We start from the raw sequence: 18,076 nt of genomic DNA on the forward strand, positions 1-18,076 counted from the left end.
CAAGGCACTGGGTAGAGATTCATGCCGCGCAGGCCATCTGCGCAGTCCAGCTCAAGATGGCGGCAACCTCTAATATGTTCCTTTACTCGTTGACCATTCAACCTCCGACGACCATCACCCAGGCCATCGTCGGCCAATTCAGCGGCACCAAGGAACAGCAGATTCTCACGGCTTCAGGCTCGCGCCTGACGCTGTTGCGCCCCGACCCGTCGCAAGGCAGAGTCATCACGCTGCTCTCCCACGATGTGTTCGGCATTATCCGGTCCATCGCAGCCTTCCGGCTGGCCGGTAGTAACAAAGGTACGTTTTCTCATTACCATCTACCTCTCTGGCTTCAAGTAGTGATCCTTATGAAGTTCCGGCAGAAGCACAATGGGGATCATCATCATCATCATCACCATGACGTGAGACCTCTTCCAGGAACTCCAAGGATTTCTAGGTCCGCATCTCACTAGCAATCTCTACTGGCTACGGCTAACATGCCATTTGCAGACTATATAATTCTCGCAACGGACTCTGGTCGTATCACGATTGTCGAGTACAACCCCCAACAGAACAGGTTCGTCCGAGACAAACTTGAGACCTTTGGGAAATCCGGAGTGCGTCGCGTCATCCCAGGCCAGTATCTAGCGTGCGATCCGAAAGGACGGGCGTGCTTGATCGCGTCGGTCGAGAAGAACAAGCTGGTCTATGTCTTGAACAGAAATTCCCAAGCTGAGCTTACCATCTCGTCGCCGCTGGAAGCGCACAAAGCAGGCACCGTGGTGCTTGCAATGGTGGCCCTGGATGTCGGTTATGCGAATCCCGTCTTCGCCGCCCTGGAGATCGATTACACAGAAAGCGATCAAGATCCTACTGGCCAGGCTCTGGAAGAGGCCGAAACACAGCTTGTCTATTACGAGCTTGACCTCGGCTTGAACCACGTGGTGAGGAAGTGGAGTGAGCCAGTTGATCCTACTGCTTCTATACTCTTCCAAGTTCCTGGAGGCAACGACGGTCCTAGTGGTGTGCTTGTGTGCGGTGAAGAAAGCATAATGTACCGCCATTCCAACCAAGAGGCATTCCGTGTCCCTGTTCCGAGGCGGAAGGGGGCTACCGAAGATCCCCAGCGAAAGCGAACCATTGTTTCAGGTGTCATGCACAAGCTGAAAGGCAGCGCAGGCGCCTTTTTCTTTCTCCTCCAGAGCGAAGACGGCGATTTATTCAAAGTCACTATCGATATGGCTGAAGACGATGAAGGGAATGCCACCGGCGAGGTTCGACGCTTGAAGATCAAGTATTTTGATACTGTCCCGGTCTCTACCAGCCTCTGCATTCTCAAGAGCGGGTTCCTTTTCGCGGCAAGCGAGTTTGGAAACCACCACTTCTATCAATTCGAAAAGCTAGGCGACGATGACGAAGAGCTCGAGTTCTCCAGCGATGATTATCCTACCGATGCCAAAGAAACCTACCCTCCCGCCTACTTTTACCCCAGGGCTGCTGAGAACCTCAGCCTCGTCGAAAGCATCAACTCCATGAATCCTCTGGTGGACTGCAAGGTCGCGAATTTGACGTCCGATGACGCGCCCCAAATCTATTCTATTTGCGGTAACGGGGCACGTAGCACGTTCCGGACGTTGAAGCACGGCTTAGCTGTTAACGAGATTGTGGCCTCTGAACTTCCTGGCGTTCCGTCCGCGGTGTGGACCACAAGAGTGAAGCGGACTGATCGATATGACGCATACATCGTGCTCTCTTTCAGCAATGGCACTCTTGTACTAAGTATCGGCGAGACGGTCGAAGAGGTTACGGACACAGGCTTCCTGTCTTCTGTCCCCACACTGGCCGTCCAGCAACTTGGAGAAGACGGCTTAATTCAGGTACACCCCAAGGGAATCAGACACATTCGCCAAGGGCGAGTCAATGAATGGGAGGCTCCACAACATCGCTCCATTGTTGCTGCATCTACCAATGCAAGACAAGTTGCTGTGGCGCTCAGTTCAGGAGAGGTCGTGTACTTTGAAATGGATGACGACGGTTCACTTGCCGAATACGATGAAAGAAAGGAGATGTTTGGCACGGTCACCTGCTTAAGCTTAGGTGAAGTACCCGAAGGGCGACTTCGGAGTTCTTTCCTTGCTGTTGGTTGCGACGACTGCACGGTTCGTGTGCTCAGTTTGGATCCTGAATCCACTCTCGAGAGCAAATCAGTGCAAGCCCTCACAGCTGCGCCATCTGCTCTCTCCATTATGGCAATGGAAGACTCGTCTTTTGGCGGAACCACTCTATATCTTCACATCGGTCTCCATTCAGGAGTGTATCTGAGGACCGTCCTTGATGAGATCACTGGCGAGCTGACAGATACGCGGCAAAAGTTCCTGGGGCCCAAACCTGTCAAATTGTTCCAGGTTTCTGTGCAAGGACAAACGTGTGCCTTGGCACTGAGTTCCAGAACGTGGCTAGGCTACTCGGATCCGATAACGAAGGGCTTCATGATGACACCGCTCGACTACGATGACCTGGAGTGGGGATGGAACTTCAGCAGTGAGCAGTGCGATGAGGGTATGGTGGGAATTCAAGGACCAAATCTCAAGTAAGTCTGCTCGTCTACTCTTTCACCTTCAACGCCGAGAATGATGAGAAACTGGGATCCTAAGCCATGGGCTATGAGGATAACACATCTATATTGTACCAATTGTTCCTTCTGACTCCTCTCAACCCAACCCTTGTTGCTGTAATCAACTGCAAAGCCAGTTCACTAATAGGCGGTAACAGGATCTTTTCTATCGACAACCTCGGAAACACCTTGCTGCAGGAGTCCATTCCTCTGACATACACCCCAAAGCATTTGGCCAAGCACCCCGAGCTGCCCTACTTCTACACCATCGAGTCGGAGAATGGTACATTGCCGCCAGAGCTTCGAGCGAAACTGTTGGCGGATCCGTCAATAGTCAACGGCGATGCTCAAGTATTACCGCCGGAAGATTTCGGTTACCCACGGGGCCGTAATCACTGGGCATCTTGCATCAGTGTTGTCGATCCCTTAACGGAGAAGAAGGTTCTCCAAACTCTAGACCTAGGAGAGAACGAGGCCGCTGTGAGCGTTTGCATGGTTTCATTCGCCAGCCAAGAAAACAGGACTTTTCTGGTGGTCGGCACTGGCAAAGACATGATCCTTAGCCCCCGCCAATTCACCGCAGGGTTCATTCATGTGTACAGCATCAGCGATGATGGCCGTACCATTGAGTTCATCCATAAAACCAAGGTCGAGGAGCCGCCTATGGCCCTGGTCCAGTTTCAAGGAAGGCTGTTGGCCGGCATTGGCAAGACTTTGCGAGCATATGATCTTGGTTTAAGGCAGCTTCTGCGGAAAGCACAAGCTGAAGTTGCACCACAACTCATTGTTTCCTTACAGACCCAGGGCAGTCGAATTATCGTCGGTGATGTCCAGCAAAGTGTCACCTATGTTGTTTACAAATACGAAAGCAACAAGATCATCCCTTTTGCTGACGATACAATCCCAAGATGGATGAACTGCACGGCGATGGTGGACTATGAGTCAGTGGCTGGTGGAGACAAATTCGGCAATGTCTGGATTGTTCGGTGTCCTGAAAAGGCCAGTCTGGAATCCGACGAAGATGGCGCAGGGGCACATTTGCAACATGCAAGAGAATACCTTCACGGAGCAAACCATCGTCTCAGTCTGATGACTCACTTTTACACACAGGATGTCCCAACCAGTATCAGCAAGACGAATCTAGTTGTGGGTGGTCAAGATGTTCTGCTCTGGAGCGGTGTCCAGGGTACCGTTGGAGTGTTCATCCCTCTGGTCAGCCGTGAAGACGCAGACTTCTTCCAAAGCCTCGAATCTCATATGCGCTCGGAGGACCCGCCACTTGCGGGGCGCGACCATCTAATTTATAGAGGATATTATGCGCCTGTCAAAGGCACGATCGATGGCGACCTGTGCGAAAGATTCACGCTGCTTCCCAGAGACAAGAAACAGATGATTGCTGGCGAGCTGGATCGGTCCGTCAGGGAAATTGAGAGAAAGATCTCTGTAAGTCTTTATTCTGCTATTCCTCGCTGAGCATTACTAACTGAATGCAGGACATTCGCACGCGGTCTGCTTTTTGATCTCGCGTATTCGGAGTACCGGGGATAAATGGATGATTGCTAGTATTACTTACTTTACGGGACATGATATCAGGTTTGGCGTTGGTAGGACAGAAGCTTGACTTGACTTTCGTCATGTGTATCATTCTGAGCTTATGCCTCAATAGCGAGCGAGCTACATACAAGAACACGGGAAGTTGACCCGTGGGCAACATCCATAGAATCCAGACTTTGATTACTTATGGCATGAACCCCCTCATGCTGCCACCTCCATACGCTACTCTTTTCCCCCTTGTTGATTTGTGCTTTGGGTGGTTCTTCTCCCACTCCTCATCACCAACATATGCCTCCACCGCTGCCTCGAGGTCGTAGTTGCTCTGCTCTAGGTACAGCACGGCTACGTCGTATTCAGAGACCTTGCAAGCCACCATGAATCGTCGGATTTTGCCCTTTCGCATTTCCTCCTCTTCGCCTTCGATTGGTCGGGGCGACAAGCTAACGCCACCTTTGTAGAATTCCCCGGGTATGACAACAGTCCGACGACCTTGGAGCAGATGGTCACTGGTAATATTGTTGGCACGACGGAGGACGGCCGCAGGAACCCCATATCGAAGGGCCAGAGAGGTGACTGTATCTTCACTATGGTTCAGGAAGTGCAACACATCTTCTGCCGTGGGCGGTTCGTCGAATGGGACCAACTTCTCATCTAGAGGATCGACCTGTCTACTGGCAGATGCTGTGTAAGGCGGAGGGGGCATCGACTCGGCGGACCCCGTCGCTACCGCATTGTACGAAGGGGGCTCTTTCAGGCCCTGAGGCAACGTGGTGGGAGCCACGGAAATCTGGCAGTAGGGACAGTAGTCATTGAAACGTTCATTTTTCTATTCCAAAGAGCCACGTCAGTTGAGATAGCCATACAAGCAAGGACGTTATCTAAACATGATGTTCCGCAGCATTATCACTAGAAATCATCAAGACCCCACGTTGGGACTCCAGCAATTGGCCCTAGAGGACCGCACGCTTCACCAAATCTCCAGAAGGCAGGCGACTTTTTCCTCGAAGGAATACAATAGGAGAAAAAGACGAAGGGCGCACACATCATTTACCAGGAGATGGAGAAGCGTACATGTAGACAGTTGCCGCATATGACACGCGGGCAACACTCCAAGTAGCGATGCTCTGGCAATGGCTTCTCCGAGGCACCGTGGCGGGGTACCTGTGACAGGAGGGTGGCACAGGTACAGCAGGATTCCATGGCCATCCTTATTCCGTTATATTGGGTGCTTGATGCAGTAGAGACAAGTGAAAATCGTAGGGCAAATAAGCAAGAAGAAGAGGAAGAAGAAGTAGTAGAGCAAGATAAGGCAGGACGACAGAAAGAACATAACAATGATTCGAATCAAAGTGTACCTACATACCTTAACTATGTAGGTAGAGTATGCCAAGATCAAAGTTGCGATGTGAATGGCTCGGATTTGTCACAGCGGGTGGCGTACACTTCTTATCATGACGTCTATCGATAATGGCATGCCACCTGCAGTCTGTCCATCCCAAAGCCTCCTGCACGGGGAACTGTGCATAAGGTACTTACCTAGGTACTTACTTAGGTAACATCTCATGTCAGGAACCTTAATACTCCCGAACCGTTGCACGTTTGCTAGCAGAAACAGCATGCATGTATGTAGAAATCTCCTTTGCATAAGCCTTTCCTGGCCATGCGCGTAGGTAAGCATGGATATGCCGGCGTGCGTGGAGCACGGCGCTAGATGGATGCCTGTCGCACTGACTCGGAGTCCTTTGTTTGTTGTTGGGATCTCGTCTCAGCGGAAGAGAATCAGGGTCTGGAGACTGGATCTCCTGGGGCCTTGGGATGATGTGTGTGCACATGTAGTTACAAAGTATAGAAGTGTAGAAGTGTAGAAGTATAGGAGTATAGGGCATGTTTATCACTTCGACAGAGCTGGCCGACACCAGACACCACGCCTCAGGGCCTCAGGGCCTCAGGGCCTCAGGGCCCCGGGGAGGATGTCCTCAGGCTCTTCAGGGCACTTAAAGTAAGGCTAACGGGCCCTAGGGTGCCATCTGGGGAGACCCGCTAATCCCTGCGTCGCCAAGCCAGACTCAGCGGACAAACACCATCTTTGTCTTTGGTAGAAACGTCATTCGCAATCTCTCAACACCCCCCAATACTCCAGTCTCCAGCTAACCCGACCTACGTACGGCACGATGATGGCCTTTGCGACACCGACACAATAAGGAGTCCCATGTCTCTCACCGCCGAAGCTTTTTTTTACCCAACCGACAGCTTCATTATTACCGTATATCGCTTGTAGAATCCCCTATGCCTACGTCGCTTTTACCTGCCCGCAACATATGCCATTGTTGATTTCCCATCCCTACCTGTACGCAGACGTCCATCATGTCTGATACTGGCGCCGCGCCGCCGCCCACACCCACGCCCTCGCAGCCAGTCGCCCAACGGCAGCCGAGCCCAGCAATCCCCGTCATCCTCAACGAAGCAGGTCTCGACTCCCCGTCCTTCCGAGCCAACTCGCTTCACTTTTCCGACCAGGTCGACGCCATCGAACGATGGTTGGACGCGTACGCCAAGGCCGGCGGGAAGCTGTCGCACGATGTACAAGCACTCGAGGCCACAGTCAACGAGTATCTCTCCAAGATCATTCCTCCAATAAACGTTACCTCGGTCGACCATGACTACACCGCCCTGGCACTCAAGCGCCTCTCCGAGGGCTCTAGAGAATGGTGGACACAGGTTGTAAGTGTAGCAAGGAAGATAGACACCATGTCAGCCGAACCTATCCGCAATTTTCTATCCTCCGACCTACGATCTTTCAAGGAGACCAGGCGAGCACTGGACCAGACTCAAAAGACATTCGATACGACGCTTGCCAGATACATTGGTCAATCTAAAACAAAGGAACCGTCATCCCTGCGAGAGGATGCTTTTGCCGTATACGAGACACGGAAAGCCTACTTGAAAGCCTCGATGGACTTCTGTCAAATGGCTCCGCAGCTGCGGTTCACCCTCGACAAGCTTCTGGTCAAGGTCTCCTCGGACATTTGGCGCGAAATGAAGCGTTCTCGGGACACTTCAGGGAGCTTTGCTAAATGGGGTCATGAAATGGACCGAGTCAAGGGGTGGTCCAAAGAGATGGAATCGACCGAGTCGTCTTTCAAAAGAGAACTTCAGGCGGCCAGGAGAGAAGTGGGCGAGATGACTTTGGTTACGTTCAAACCTGCACGCGAGCTGGAAACTTACAGCGCCTCGACCGTGCCTTTTCTAGGGTCCAAAGGGCCAATGAATGTCACCACCGAAGGCCAGGCCGCCACTATCTCAGAAAAGCAAGGCTGGCTCTTCCTGAGGACGCTTTCCGGGAAGCCCGTCCGAACCAACTGGGTCCGCAGGTGGTATTATTGTCGAGATGGTATATTTGGGTGGCTTGTCAACGGACCGCAAGGCGTCTTACAAGGCGACGAGATTGGTGTCCTACTGTGCAACGCCAAGCCTGCAGTTGGGGAGGAACGCCGCTTCTGCTTCGAGGTCAAGACCAAAAACCAGAGTCTTATGCTCCAAGCCGAGACTCAGCAGCAGCTGATGGAGTGGCTCGAAGTCTTTGAGGTCGCAAAGAAGCGGGCGTTCGAAGCAAGCGTCGGTCGTGATAACTCGTCTCTTCCCGGAGGCGTCGACCCCGCGTTTGCCATTACTCCGCCATCCATGCCCGAGTTCTCGGCCAAGTCGCTGGATGCTCAACTGGGACCTGATGACGGTCCATCTACCATGGATCGAGTCAACACTCTAGCCGTTCCCGGGTCCGATGCTACTCGGACAAGCTTCGATGTCGGAACTGCCCCCAAACGTTCGGCGACGGCGTTGATGACCCGTGAGGAAGGCGAGAGCGGCAGAGATCATGCAGCCCGTATTATGCAGAAGCTTGATTTGCACAGAAAAGCCAATTTCTCCTCGAGTACCGACACAGGCGCCCTGCCACCTCCGCCGGCAGGAGGGATAGCCAGCCTTATCTCAGCTAGTCACGGATTGCTCCCAGGTTATCCTGCCCCTGTGATCGGCCAAACGGCCTCTCCTCGTCAGCATCCCCAAGGCCTTCCTGGTCCTGAGCCCCAGGGGAGCAATCTAGCTCCTACGACGTTGGCCAAAGCACCTGCTACAACTAGTCTGAGTAGAACAGCTGTGGTCTATAGTGGCGACCGAGCTCTTAATACTGACTCTGGTCAAAACCTACCCACAGCAATCATGGCTAACTATTGGGGAAGCAATGCATGGGCGAGACAGTATGCACCACGACAAAACCGAGTTGACACCAGCCCAGATGATCCATTTGGTCCCAATACGCCGCTGATCAGGATGAGTCCAGCCACCGATAACGGTGACCTGAAGACACCGACTTCGGCAACACACAAAAAGGCCATCAGCATGGACGCAAAGATAATACCTCCCCCAAGCAGAGACAACTTGCCGCAGGAGCAGTTTCCCGATGACTACCCCATTGAGCTGAAGACAAATGCTGCCCAGTTTCGTCTTCTGTTCCCAAGCGTACCCCTCGACGAGAAGCTTGTGCTCGTCTTCCGAGCTGCCTGGAGTAGTACTTCCGATGCCGAGAAGCCTGCTTCAAATATGGCAGGCAATGGCCGCATATATGTTACGTCGGACAATATGTACTTCTACGGCCACCAAATGGGCCTTGTTATTGCATATACAATTCCGCTGGATGCGATCACGGAAGTGACGGCTGCACCAGGAAAGGACTGTGACTTCATATTCCTGCATCTCAGTCAGGGGATGGGAGGCAGTGGCTACAGCAGGATCACCATCAAGACTTTCTTGGAAGATCTTGATTTGCTGCATTCTCGTCTCAACCTTTTGGTGGACGACCTGCAGGCCGAGGAGCCAATGGACGTGCCGGAGCTCGTCAAGACTCTCATTAACCTACAGCACAGCGATGATTACGATAAGAGAAGTCCTAGTATTGATAGCTGGGAGGAGGTGTCACCAAACACACCAGCTGATAATGGCACTGCTATAGGGAGAGCCCTGAGTCCCAGGTCGAGCGACTTGATGTACAAGTCTCGCTCGCGGGGCCCACGCAGGGCCGTGCCAAAACTTCAGCTTCCGACTCACCCGGTCCATTACGAGCCAGAAGACATGCAACGGAAAGTGGCTGAGCGTCATTTCGAGATCAGCGCCAAGGCCTGCTTCCATGTGCTGTTTGGAGACAAGAGCTTCGTCTTCCCCAAGCTCTACTTCGAACGTCGGGCGAAGCAAATCGCACAAGGTCCCTGGACCACGCAGGAGTCTGGCCAGATGCAGCGGTTGTTCCGCTTCAATGTCGAGTACCACACCATGCTGGGACAGTCCAGGGCAGAGGAAATCATGGACCAGCAAACCATTGATGTGTTCAGCGACCATGTTACATACGTTGTTACACATGTCAAGACGCCATGGCATTTGCCCCATTCCCGGGACTTCAAGCTAGTGACGAAAACCATCATTACGCATGTAGCCAAGTCCAAGTGTAAGCTGGCCATCTTTACCAAAGTCGTTTGGTCAAAGGCGCCGACACTGTCCAAGAACATGATTGAGCGCCAGGCTCTGGATGACGCTGCGCAGGATGCTGAAGAGCTGGCCGATGTGGCAACCGACCAAGTACGAAAGATAGGGCCTCATGGTCGGACCAAGAGGGCCATTCAGATATATGGCAACATCGGCCAACAGACGCAAGTTGTGCTCTTCACACCTGGAGAGAGCGAAACATCGAAGAAGGCATATATCAACCCGCGGACCATCACGTCGATGGTCATTGAAACCGTCCGGTCTTTTACGGAAAGCGTTGCCTCATCGCTGATGATGTGGACCTTTGCCGGGTTGAAGAAGATATGGGACATTGTCTCTGCCGAGCGCATCCTGCTGGCCATACTGGCTGTCAGTGTACTCACCAACGTGGTATTTTCATCACAAGGAACTTCGACTTGGTGGAATGAGCGCAAGGCAATGAAGTTCATGGGCCGTCTTGGCGTCGGGCCGAATGTCATGATGAGCAAGGCCGTATACTTGGTGGATCTCGACCAAGCGGCCAGAAGTTCTGCACTGCAGCCTAGTTGGCCGCAAGACAGTTATTGGTAAGCGACGCACATGAAGTCTAAACAGCTTCTTAGACCCCCCCTTGCCTGCAGTGTTTCTAATTCCGATACAGCTACTCCACCTTCCAATCCATCGCAAATAGCAGTGACATCGATGCGCCGTATGAGGATACGGGTGCCTCGCTCTCAGGCACTAGCCGGACTACCGCGCGCCGCCTGCGCCGTCAAAGGCAGAAGCTTGGGTCTTACCGACACGACTTGCTGGTGGCGATGCGTATGGTGAACAGCGTAGAGCGCGAGATGATCCAATCGGAGTGGGAGAACTGGCTCCTCGACGAGAATGGCCGTTGTGACCAGGTCCGGCTCGCTCTCGCGGAAGCCGATACTCCTGACTCGTCGTCGTCGCGCTCCAAGAAAAACAAGGGCAAGGGCGGTGCTGGTGAGCAGAAGGTGTTACAGGACAAAGGAGACGACAAGAAGCGGGAGGCGCTGAAGCTGTGGCACGAGGAGTATTGCGGAAGCTGCAAGCAGGACCAAGACGCTCTCTTGTTGGAGAGGGAGGCGCTCCGCATGAGCTAAGGGGCCGGCTGTTCCTAACGAAGTACTTCACCTGTATACGTACGCCTACATTTTATACAGCTTTATATATTGTAATTAGACAAGCGAAAAGACGTATGATCAAGAGCTATGTACCTACTGTGGGCGAAAATGTTGGGGGTCGGCACCCGGCATCCGACTGAAATAACGATGTTCGTTTGCTGGGATGCGGTAGGGGTAGACCGTACCTAGGTAGGCGTACATACAGTAGTGCGGGGAGCCCCCGGGATCCCGGCACGTTTGCGGTTCCAAAGCAGGACTTGGCTTGGCCTCTGTGGCTAGTTCCACGTTTTCTTCCCTCTTGGGGGAGTGCCTAGAAAGCATCTCGATGAAGAGCTTTGTCTTGGCATCTAGGCGACGCGCTACCTAATCTCCAGACTGCCAGAGTCAAAGAGAAGAGACAAAGAGACGAAAGCGTAGAGGGCGCGGAGTGGGTGCTCCGCCGTTGACGTCGCTTGAGACACGGGGTAATCCAGGTTTAAGACCGGCCTAGAGTGCCCTTGCAGCTGTTCAAATGTTAGCCTTACCTGCCTACCTCTAATAAGTTAACCGCCCGCTACAAGTGACGTCAGGAAGTGCAACAGCAACAGCAACAGCAACCGCAACAGCATCGGACGGACATACTTGATGCTTCCAACTTACTTACACTTGAAGCAGTGCTTTCGTTCCGTCGATGCATTCTTCCATTTCTGAATCATACCTACCCAACCTTCTGATAGCTTCCACGCAGCCAGACTAGATCAGTACTTTAGGTACACTTGCCTTCGTTTACGTGTACAACGAAACGAGATCCTGCGGGAGCAACACCGCCTACCAACCACCACCACTCCAACCTTCTCATTTGCGTAACTGCCTGTCGTTACACAGCCTCGTATTCCTTTATTACATTTGGAAAAGTGACGACAACCCTTTTTTATAACCTTTTTTTTCTATATTCTTGACCGAATCCTTGGTTCATGGTGACACGTGAAGAAAGCCAGCCCAAGAAAGAACCTACCTACTTCCCAAAACCCTCGCAGCTCAGAGGCAATTCGAGTTAGTCTCTGACCACGCCGACTTCAAGGAACATCGGGCTCGAATTGCATAACAAAGCGGTGCCCACATCACCGACAAAAGCTCAGCATGGCGCACCCTCACGACGCCTTCAAGTCTCTTGCTCCTATTGACTTCGACGAAATCAACCAGGACGATCTCAAGCCCTTCCTGACAGAGACCTTCGTCGATGCGCAATGCCTCATCGACTCGATCCCCGGTTCCGCTGCAGCAAAACAACCACACCCGCCAACAGGGAGGCCCCGATCGGCGACCGACCCTACAGCCACGAGGAATGCGGCCAAGGCAACGGAACGCGCCGAGCAACTGCGTAAAGAATGGAAGGAGGTGCAGCTGAACCCGCGCGACAACCCGTTAGGCGTGAGCGTGTATCGGATGGGGTCCAAGGACAAGAAAGGTGCTTGGTTCGCGCGGCGGAGCGTTCACCAAGGCTTGACTTTTGAGCGCTGGAAGCTCGGCATGGAGACCGAGTTTGCTGAAAGCTTGAAGGTCCAAGGAAAGCCTGGCGACGGCAAAATCCGCGGCATCGGCGCAGACAAGCGCGCCGTCAACCAAACAGTCGATGGATGCGGGAAAATGCAAGGTATGTTGCTCGCCTGGGCAGCGCAGCACCTGCCGGCACCCTCGATCATTTTCTCGGGGCAAGGGTCTAACTTTGATATCTACTGTAGTCTACCAGCTCTCTGCGCAGTTTCCCGGCCCCACGACGCCCAGAGAGTTCATCACGCTTCTGCTCACATCAGACACGGCCGTCGACACCCCGACGCAGAGCAAATCACGATACTTCCTCATTGTTTCCAAGCCATGCACGCACCCCGAATGTCCGCCGCGGAACGAGTACATTCGAGGACAATATGAGTCGGTAGAACTCATTCGAGAGATCAAAAACCCCCAAGCCCCTGCGAAAGGTTCGCTCCTCCATAGATCTCGGTAAGGACGAGATAGAAACAGCCAAAGAAGCAGCCGCCGAGGCTTTGGCCAAGGAGGCCCTCGTCCGTTCCGCTCGCAACGCTGCCTTGGCCGGTTCGGCATCAGACGTGGGAGGGCAAGAGGGCCGAAAACGAGGCAAGACCATCGGGTTTGCAGGTACCGAGGAAGATCACGAGGAGGATGACGACTCAGAGACAATGGTGGAGTGGCTCATGGTCACTCGAAGTGATCCAGGGGGTAGTGTACCCCGCTTCATGGTCGAGAGGGGAACGCCTGCTGGCATTGCTGGCGATGCCAAGAAGTTTCTGGATTGGGTTTCGTCGATGAACGTAGACGACTTCCCGGACCACGACGAAGTTAGCAACCAAATCAAGGACCAGGCCGCCGAGGTAGAAGAAAAGGTCCCTCAGGAACTACAGAAGCAGGCTCTGACGGAGGAGCTTTCGAGGCCTATTTCAGAAAGCCAGCAGGCCGCCCAAGAGGTCACTGGCTCTGGTGGCATCTACGGCATGATTTCGAACGCGCTCGGTGCCGCCGCTTCAGTCCTCCCAAACCCCTTTGGTTCAGTGAAGGGCGATAACTCCGAGATGAGCTTGTCATCATCGGACCTGGCAGATGACACGTCATCACTGCATAGCTTCCACAGCTTTGGTTCGGATGCCGCGTCTGAAAAACCGGATCTAGAGGGTGAAACACTCACGCCGTCCATCTCGGCCAATACCGGGGACGTACAGTCTACACACTCGTCCGAATCCTTGGCGAAATCCAATGCCCCATCACATAGTGAGAAGGAGCTACGCAAGCTCGAGCAGCGCCGGGAGAAGGCGAACCAGAAACTCCGGCGGGCCCAGGAGCGAGCTCTGGCGAAGAAGGAGCAAGACGCACAGCGCGACGAGGCAACCATCTCCAAGCTTCGAGAGAAGCACGAGCGCGAGGTGGCCAAGCAGGAGGCCAAGTACCGGCGCGACATGCAGCGGCTCGAGGATAAAAGGGCCCATGAGCAGCGCAAGGCCGAGGAGCGTCGGCGCAAGGCTCTCGAGCGCGAGGAGAAGTCCAACCTCGCTATCGAGCTGGCCAATGTCCGCGCCGAGCGCGACGTCGCCCTCAAACAGATCGACCTGCTCAAGGAGCAGGTGGGCGAGCTTCAGGCCCAAAATACGCTTCTAGTCGCCAAGCTGGGACGGCAGAGCAAGCCAGATCTAGCGCGGGCTGATTCGGAGCTTACGCAGAGCACGGTCAAAAGGCTGTCGAGGCTGCATAGAGCGGGTGATGAGCCAGCGAAGAAGAAGAAAAAACGGCCTGATGACTGATGATGACTTACTTTTATGCTGCTTCTTCCGGTACAAAGGGGCGAGGGAAGGGAGCGAGATCTTGTTGCTTGTTCAGCCTTGTACTTCTGAGTGGAATTTTCCCATAGCCGGCGAGTAGTCATCTACTGTACATACTCTCAGAGACATTTGACCCATATGGATACGGGCAGGGAGTTAAATAGGGAGTTAGATATACAATGCGAATGCGGCCAAGGTCGTATTGCTCCCAAACTTCCGCATTACACAAAAAAAACTAAGTGGCAGTTTGGATCTCATACCGTTCGAGCCTTGGAACGATACCGAGAACAACCCAAACTCCACGTATATGCATGCATACCATGATCCAACATGTTATGATGTGTACATTAAATTGTGTGATACTTTTGAATGCATCGTAGGTGCGCATACAGTTTTTCCTGCCACCCAGTCCCCGGGACATGGTGATGAAACGATTTCTGGTCAATGACAAAGAAAAAGGGCGGGTTTAGCCAATAGCACAAGTTACTTGCCTACATACTTACTGAAGGTAGTCTAACCGCTTCTAGTGGAAAATCGATCAACCATTCCCCCCCCTTGCAGCGTACACATACACTTGACATGTATTCATCTGGAACTGCACACGTACTTCTTTCCTCAGCTACTGACTTTCTTTCCTTACGTGTGGTTTATCCTTCCAACTCCCAGGGGGACCGCCAAGGCTGAATCGGTTGGAACTCTTCTCTTCGACTCTTGAGCAGGGGAAGAAGGAAGAAGGAAGAAGAAAAAGAGAAAGAAAACCAAGAGAGAAGAAATACCCTGAGAACACAATGGAGCAGAGCACCTTGCTGCACAGCCTCGAGCATTTCCTGACGCACAGAGTCAGCCCGGCGCAACTCTGCCAGGCGTTCTTCGTCCTAGCAGCTGCAGGCGTCCTTGCGGTCGCCGCCACGCCCGAGTCGGCTCGGCGTTTGATGCTGGAATATGGCCCGCGCCAACAAGGGAAACCTCCAGCACCTCCAGCACCACCATCAACAGAGAATGCAACTAGCAAGGCAGAGGCGACGGGGACGGCAGTCTTGGGTTCTCACTCGTCGTCATCCGGCCACTTTACGAAGCTCGTTGCATGGTTCACATCGGTGGGCAAGGTTCCTCATTCATGGTTCAAACATTTCTACATTCTATCCGTCTGTAGCTCCCTATTCTGGGCGGCGCAATACATGTCAGATGGCACCGTCATCACACTCATGGCTCGGGCCCAGGCAAAGAGCCTGAAGAGTTCCATGACAACAAACCAGGCCATGCTCACGTGGCTACTCATGCTCATGCAGGGGTGTAGACGGCTGTTTGAATGCTTTGCTATACTCCGACCATCTACGTCCAAGATGTGGATTGTCCACTGGGTGCTCGGAATGGCCTACTACGCTTGTATCAATGTATCAGTTTGGATTGAAGCATCCCGTAAGTGACACTTAACCCAGCCACGTTTTCTCGTCGTGTCGATGCTTATACACTTCGCAGCCTCGCTATTGCAGCCGGGAGAGATTCCCTTCACTTTGAGGCAGAAGCAGCCATCAGCCAACGAGGTCGTCGGAACACTGCTTTTCCTGGTTGCGTGGATAATGCAATATAGGTGTCACAAGTACCTCGCAGGACTCAAGAAGTATTCCTTGCCCGAGGACGGTATGTTTCGTTATCTGATCTGCCCCCATTACACCTGCGAATGCATGCTGTATCTCTCGCTGGCCATAACGGCGGCACCCGAAGGCCGGTTGTTCAATCAGACAATCATCTGCGGGCTGATGTTCGTGGCGACAAACCTTGGTGTGACGGCGGGTGACACGAGAAAGTGGTATGCAGAAAAGTTCGGCCAGAACAGCATACAGCAAAGATGGAACATGGTGCCCTTGGTATATTAGGGGCTTGCCCATTCGAATGCCCTTGCGCTGTTGTATGATATCGTCACCTTTTCTGAAGTATGGAAAACTTGTTCCCAAGTTTAGTAACCTTCAAGACATCACGATAGGTTAAGCTGGTGCGTAAGCCTCGTGGGTTGCGGCCGTCTACGAAGGGCTGCTTTGATCGCAATAGACCCCAATTAGCAACAGTGGTTTCGGATAGATCAAGGTCCTCGTCAACATCTGCAATGCCGTGCAGGTAGTCGGTATAGAGATCTTCGGTGGTAATCAGTAGGCTCCTTGGTTCTTGCAGTACGCGACAAACGGGTGTGGTGTCCAGAGCGCCATCGTTTTTGCTCTTGTATATGTCCAAGACGAGAGACGACCCTAGGCTCACTGTGCAAACGGTGGGGTGATAAGCTGCTCCGTCCTTGTGGGGCATGATTCCGATACCTGGAGGATACTCGTTGATAAGTACGTGGTTCGGCTGACAGTGCGGACTGCTGGAAAATATATGGCCTGTGTCTGGGTCAAGTGAGATGGGAATGGATTGAAGGCGGGAAACCACTGGATCGTTCAGCCAGTCCGGCAAAGGCGCATCGACTAGGCGATTCTGGATGAGCTCGGACGGCCAAGTCTGAAGACGACGGTGTGTCAGTTGCGTCCACCGAGGTTTGGGAACCGAAGCGATTCTATCTAGGATGGCGCGCTCTTCGTCGGCGGAAAGGAAATCTGGGATGTAGTAAGCCGCAAGAGGCATGCCCCGTATGCGAGCATCGTCAAGAGAAGCCGGGAGGGAGATGTTGGGGGCAGAATCGGCAGCCATCACGGCCAGGCTTGGCGCCCGTAGGCTCAAGACAAGGCAAGGCTCTGTCGAGGACTGTGTGCTAGGTGGCGCTTCGGTGACAGGTGTCCTTGTGCCCACAGACGGCAGGCGGCTACGGATGCTGTCGAGCTCTCTCCAGACGTGTGGCGGAAACCGATGGGTGCGAAGAAGAGCTGAAGGGAAAGTAAGAAAGAGAAGGAGAAGAGAGGGGGGGCAAAAGGGCAGAGCCGGTGTCGTTAGGTTGGATAGGCAGACCAGCTTCGTCCGCATGAAACGGCGACGTCAACAGTACGAATTGCAAGTCTACGTATTGTGTGTAGATGATGATGATGGGTGGTGGGTTGGGATGGTTTGACAGTGATGGGTACTCTTGAGATGGAAACAGGGTCGGATGGAGGGGGGCTGGGGGCCATAAATGGACAGGAGCAGGCGAGAAGGTGAGCTGGTTCTGAGCTGGTGAGGGTGGAAGAGGAGAGGGCGCGAGTCTTTTGGAGGCTTTTGGAGGTTCGGGGGAGCGAGGAGGATCGGCACAGGCCTTATCACTGCACGAAGAGACGAAGCGAGCGAGAAGTGGGTGCCATCGAATCATCAAAACATTAAAGGAGAAATCAAGGCGGGTCTCGCCGAGGCCTGCTGATTGGCCACGCTTGGGGCCGTACAGCTGCACTAACTGCACTAAGGCAGGCAGGTTGCTGCAGGTCGAGCTCGGGCCATTTATTCATGCTCGCCCGCCCGCCAGCCAGCAACCAGTAACCAGCAGCCCGCCAGCCAGCCAGCGAGCCTTCTTCTCCGGACAGCGGGACTTTCTTTGTCTGTCTGTCTATCTGTCTGTCTGTCTCTCTCTCCCTCTCTGCTTTCTTCTGAGTGTCTGTCCTCTCTCTCTCTCTCCTCTCGTGTTCTCTCACTCACCCGACATCAGGGTATTGGTTGCTGTCTGGTCGGGTGGGTTATGACTCAGGCTCTGTCGTTCGAGTCTCGTATTATCTCTCCTACTACACACATAGTTTGGTAGGTATCGTATACATGTAGTGGAAGGAGTCCAAGTAATCAGGACAGACTTGGTGCCGAGCGTTGCGTGTGTATCCCAAGATCAGTCAAATTGATCAGTGTTTTGTTGGTCCTGTCGAAGGTGTATTTATTGGCCCTTTGCCGAGCAGCGTTTTTTTTATTGGACTGGCTGCGCGTCCTAGTCCTATCCAGCAGTACATCGCCGTCCCCCCTGCACCTGAGCCGCCCCTCATAGGTCCTGGCAGGGTCCCTGGACTCCTGGTCTG

General features: G+C 53.3%; 6 protein-coding genes across 6 annotated transcripts; 4 read left to right on the forward strand and 2 right to left on the reverse strand.

The window, feature by feature from the left end:
• Positions 1-56: 56 nt before the first annotated feature.
• Positions 57-4,116, forward strand: PG997_004303 (pre-mRNA-splicing factor rse-1; the record flags this gene model as incomplete). Its single annotated transcript, XM_066808618.1, has 4 exons — positions 57-300; positions 493-2,572; positions 2,755-4,039; positions 4,090-4,116. The coding sequence occupies 4 exons, from the start codon at positions 57-59 to the stop codon at positions 4,114-4,116; spliced, it is 3,636 nt and encodes a 1,211-aa protein (XP_066672236.1).
• Positions 4,117-4,334: 218 nt separating this feature from the next.
• PG997_004304 (uncharacterized protein) lies at positions 4,335-5,356 on the reverse strand (the record flags this gene model as incomplete). The annotated part of the gene is made up of 2 exons (XM_066808619.1): positions 4,335-4,976; positions 5,222-5,356. 2 exons carry the CDS (start codon positions 5,354-5,356, stop codon positions 4,335-4,337), a joined length of 777 nt encoding a protein of 258 aa, XP_066672237.1.
• A 1,158-nt stretch (positions 5,357-6,514) lies between these two features.
• On the forward strand, positions 6,515-10,791 carry PG997_004305 (PH domain-containing protein; the record flags this gene model as incomplete). The annotated part of the gene is made up of 2 exons (XM_066808620.1): positions 6,515-10,251; positions 10,326-10,791. 2 exons carry the CDS (start codon positions 6,515-6,517, stop codon positions 10,789-10,791), a joined length of 4,203 nt encoding a protein of 1,400 aa, XP_066672238.1.
• Positions 10,792-11,931: 1,140 nt separating this feature from the next.
• Positions 11,932-14,102, forward strand: PG997_004306 (uncharacterized protein; the record flags this gene model as incomplete). The annotated part of the gene is made up of 3 exons (XM_066808621.1): positions 11,932-12,445; positions 12,534-12,770; positions 12,814-14,102. The coding sequence occupies 3 exons, from the start codon at positions 11,932-11,934 to the stop codon at positions 14,100-14,102; spliced, it is 2,040 nt and encodes a 679-aa protein (XP_066672239.1).
• An 806-nt stretch (positions 14,103-14,908) lies between these two features.
• PG997_004307 (3-oxo-5-alpha-steroid 4-dehydrogenase) lies at positions 14,909-15,997 on the forward strand (the record flags this gene model as incomplete). The annotated part of the gene is made up of 2 exons (XM_066808622.1): positions 14,909-15,539; positions 15,600-15,997. The coding sequence occupies 2 exons, from the start codon at positions 14,909-14,911 to the stop codon at positions 15,995-15,997; spliced, it is 1,029 nt and encodes a 342-aa protein (XP_066672240.1).
• A 43-nt stretch (positions 15,998-16,040) lies between these two features.
• PG997_004308 (uncharacterized protein) lies at positions 16,041-17,072 on the reverse strand (the record flags this gene model as incomplete). The annotated part of the gene is made up of 1 exon (XM_066808623.1): positions 16,041-17,072. The coding sequence occupies one exon, from the start codon at positions 17,070-17,072 to the stop codon at positions 16,041-16,043; it is 1,032 nt and encodes a 343-aa protein (XP_066672241.1).
• Positions 17,073-18,076: the final 1,004 nt, after the last annotated feature.

The sequence above is a fragment of the Apiospora hydei genome (assembly GCF_038363865.1).
Source record: "Apiospora hydei strain CBS 114990 chromosome Unknown utg000004l_segment0_segment0, whole genome shotgun sequence".
Lineage (NCBI taxonomy): Eukaryota > Fungi > Ascomycota > Sordariomycetes > Amphisphaeriales > Apiosporaceae > Apiospora > Apiospora hydei.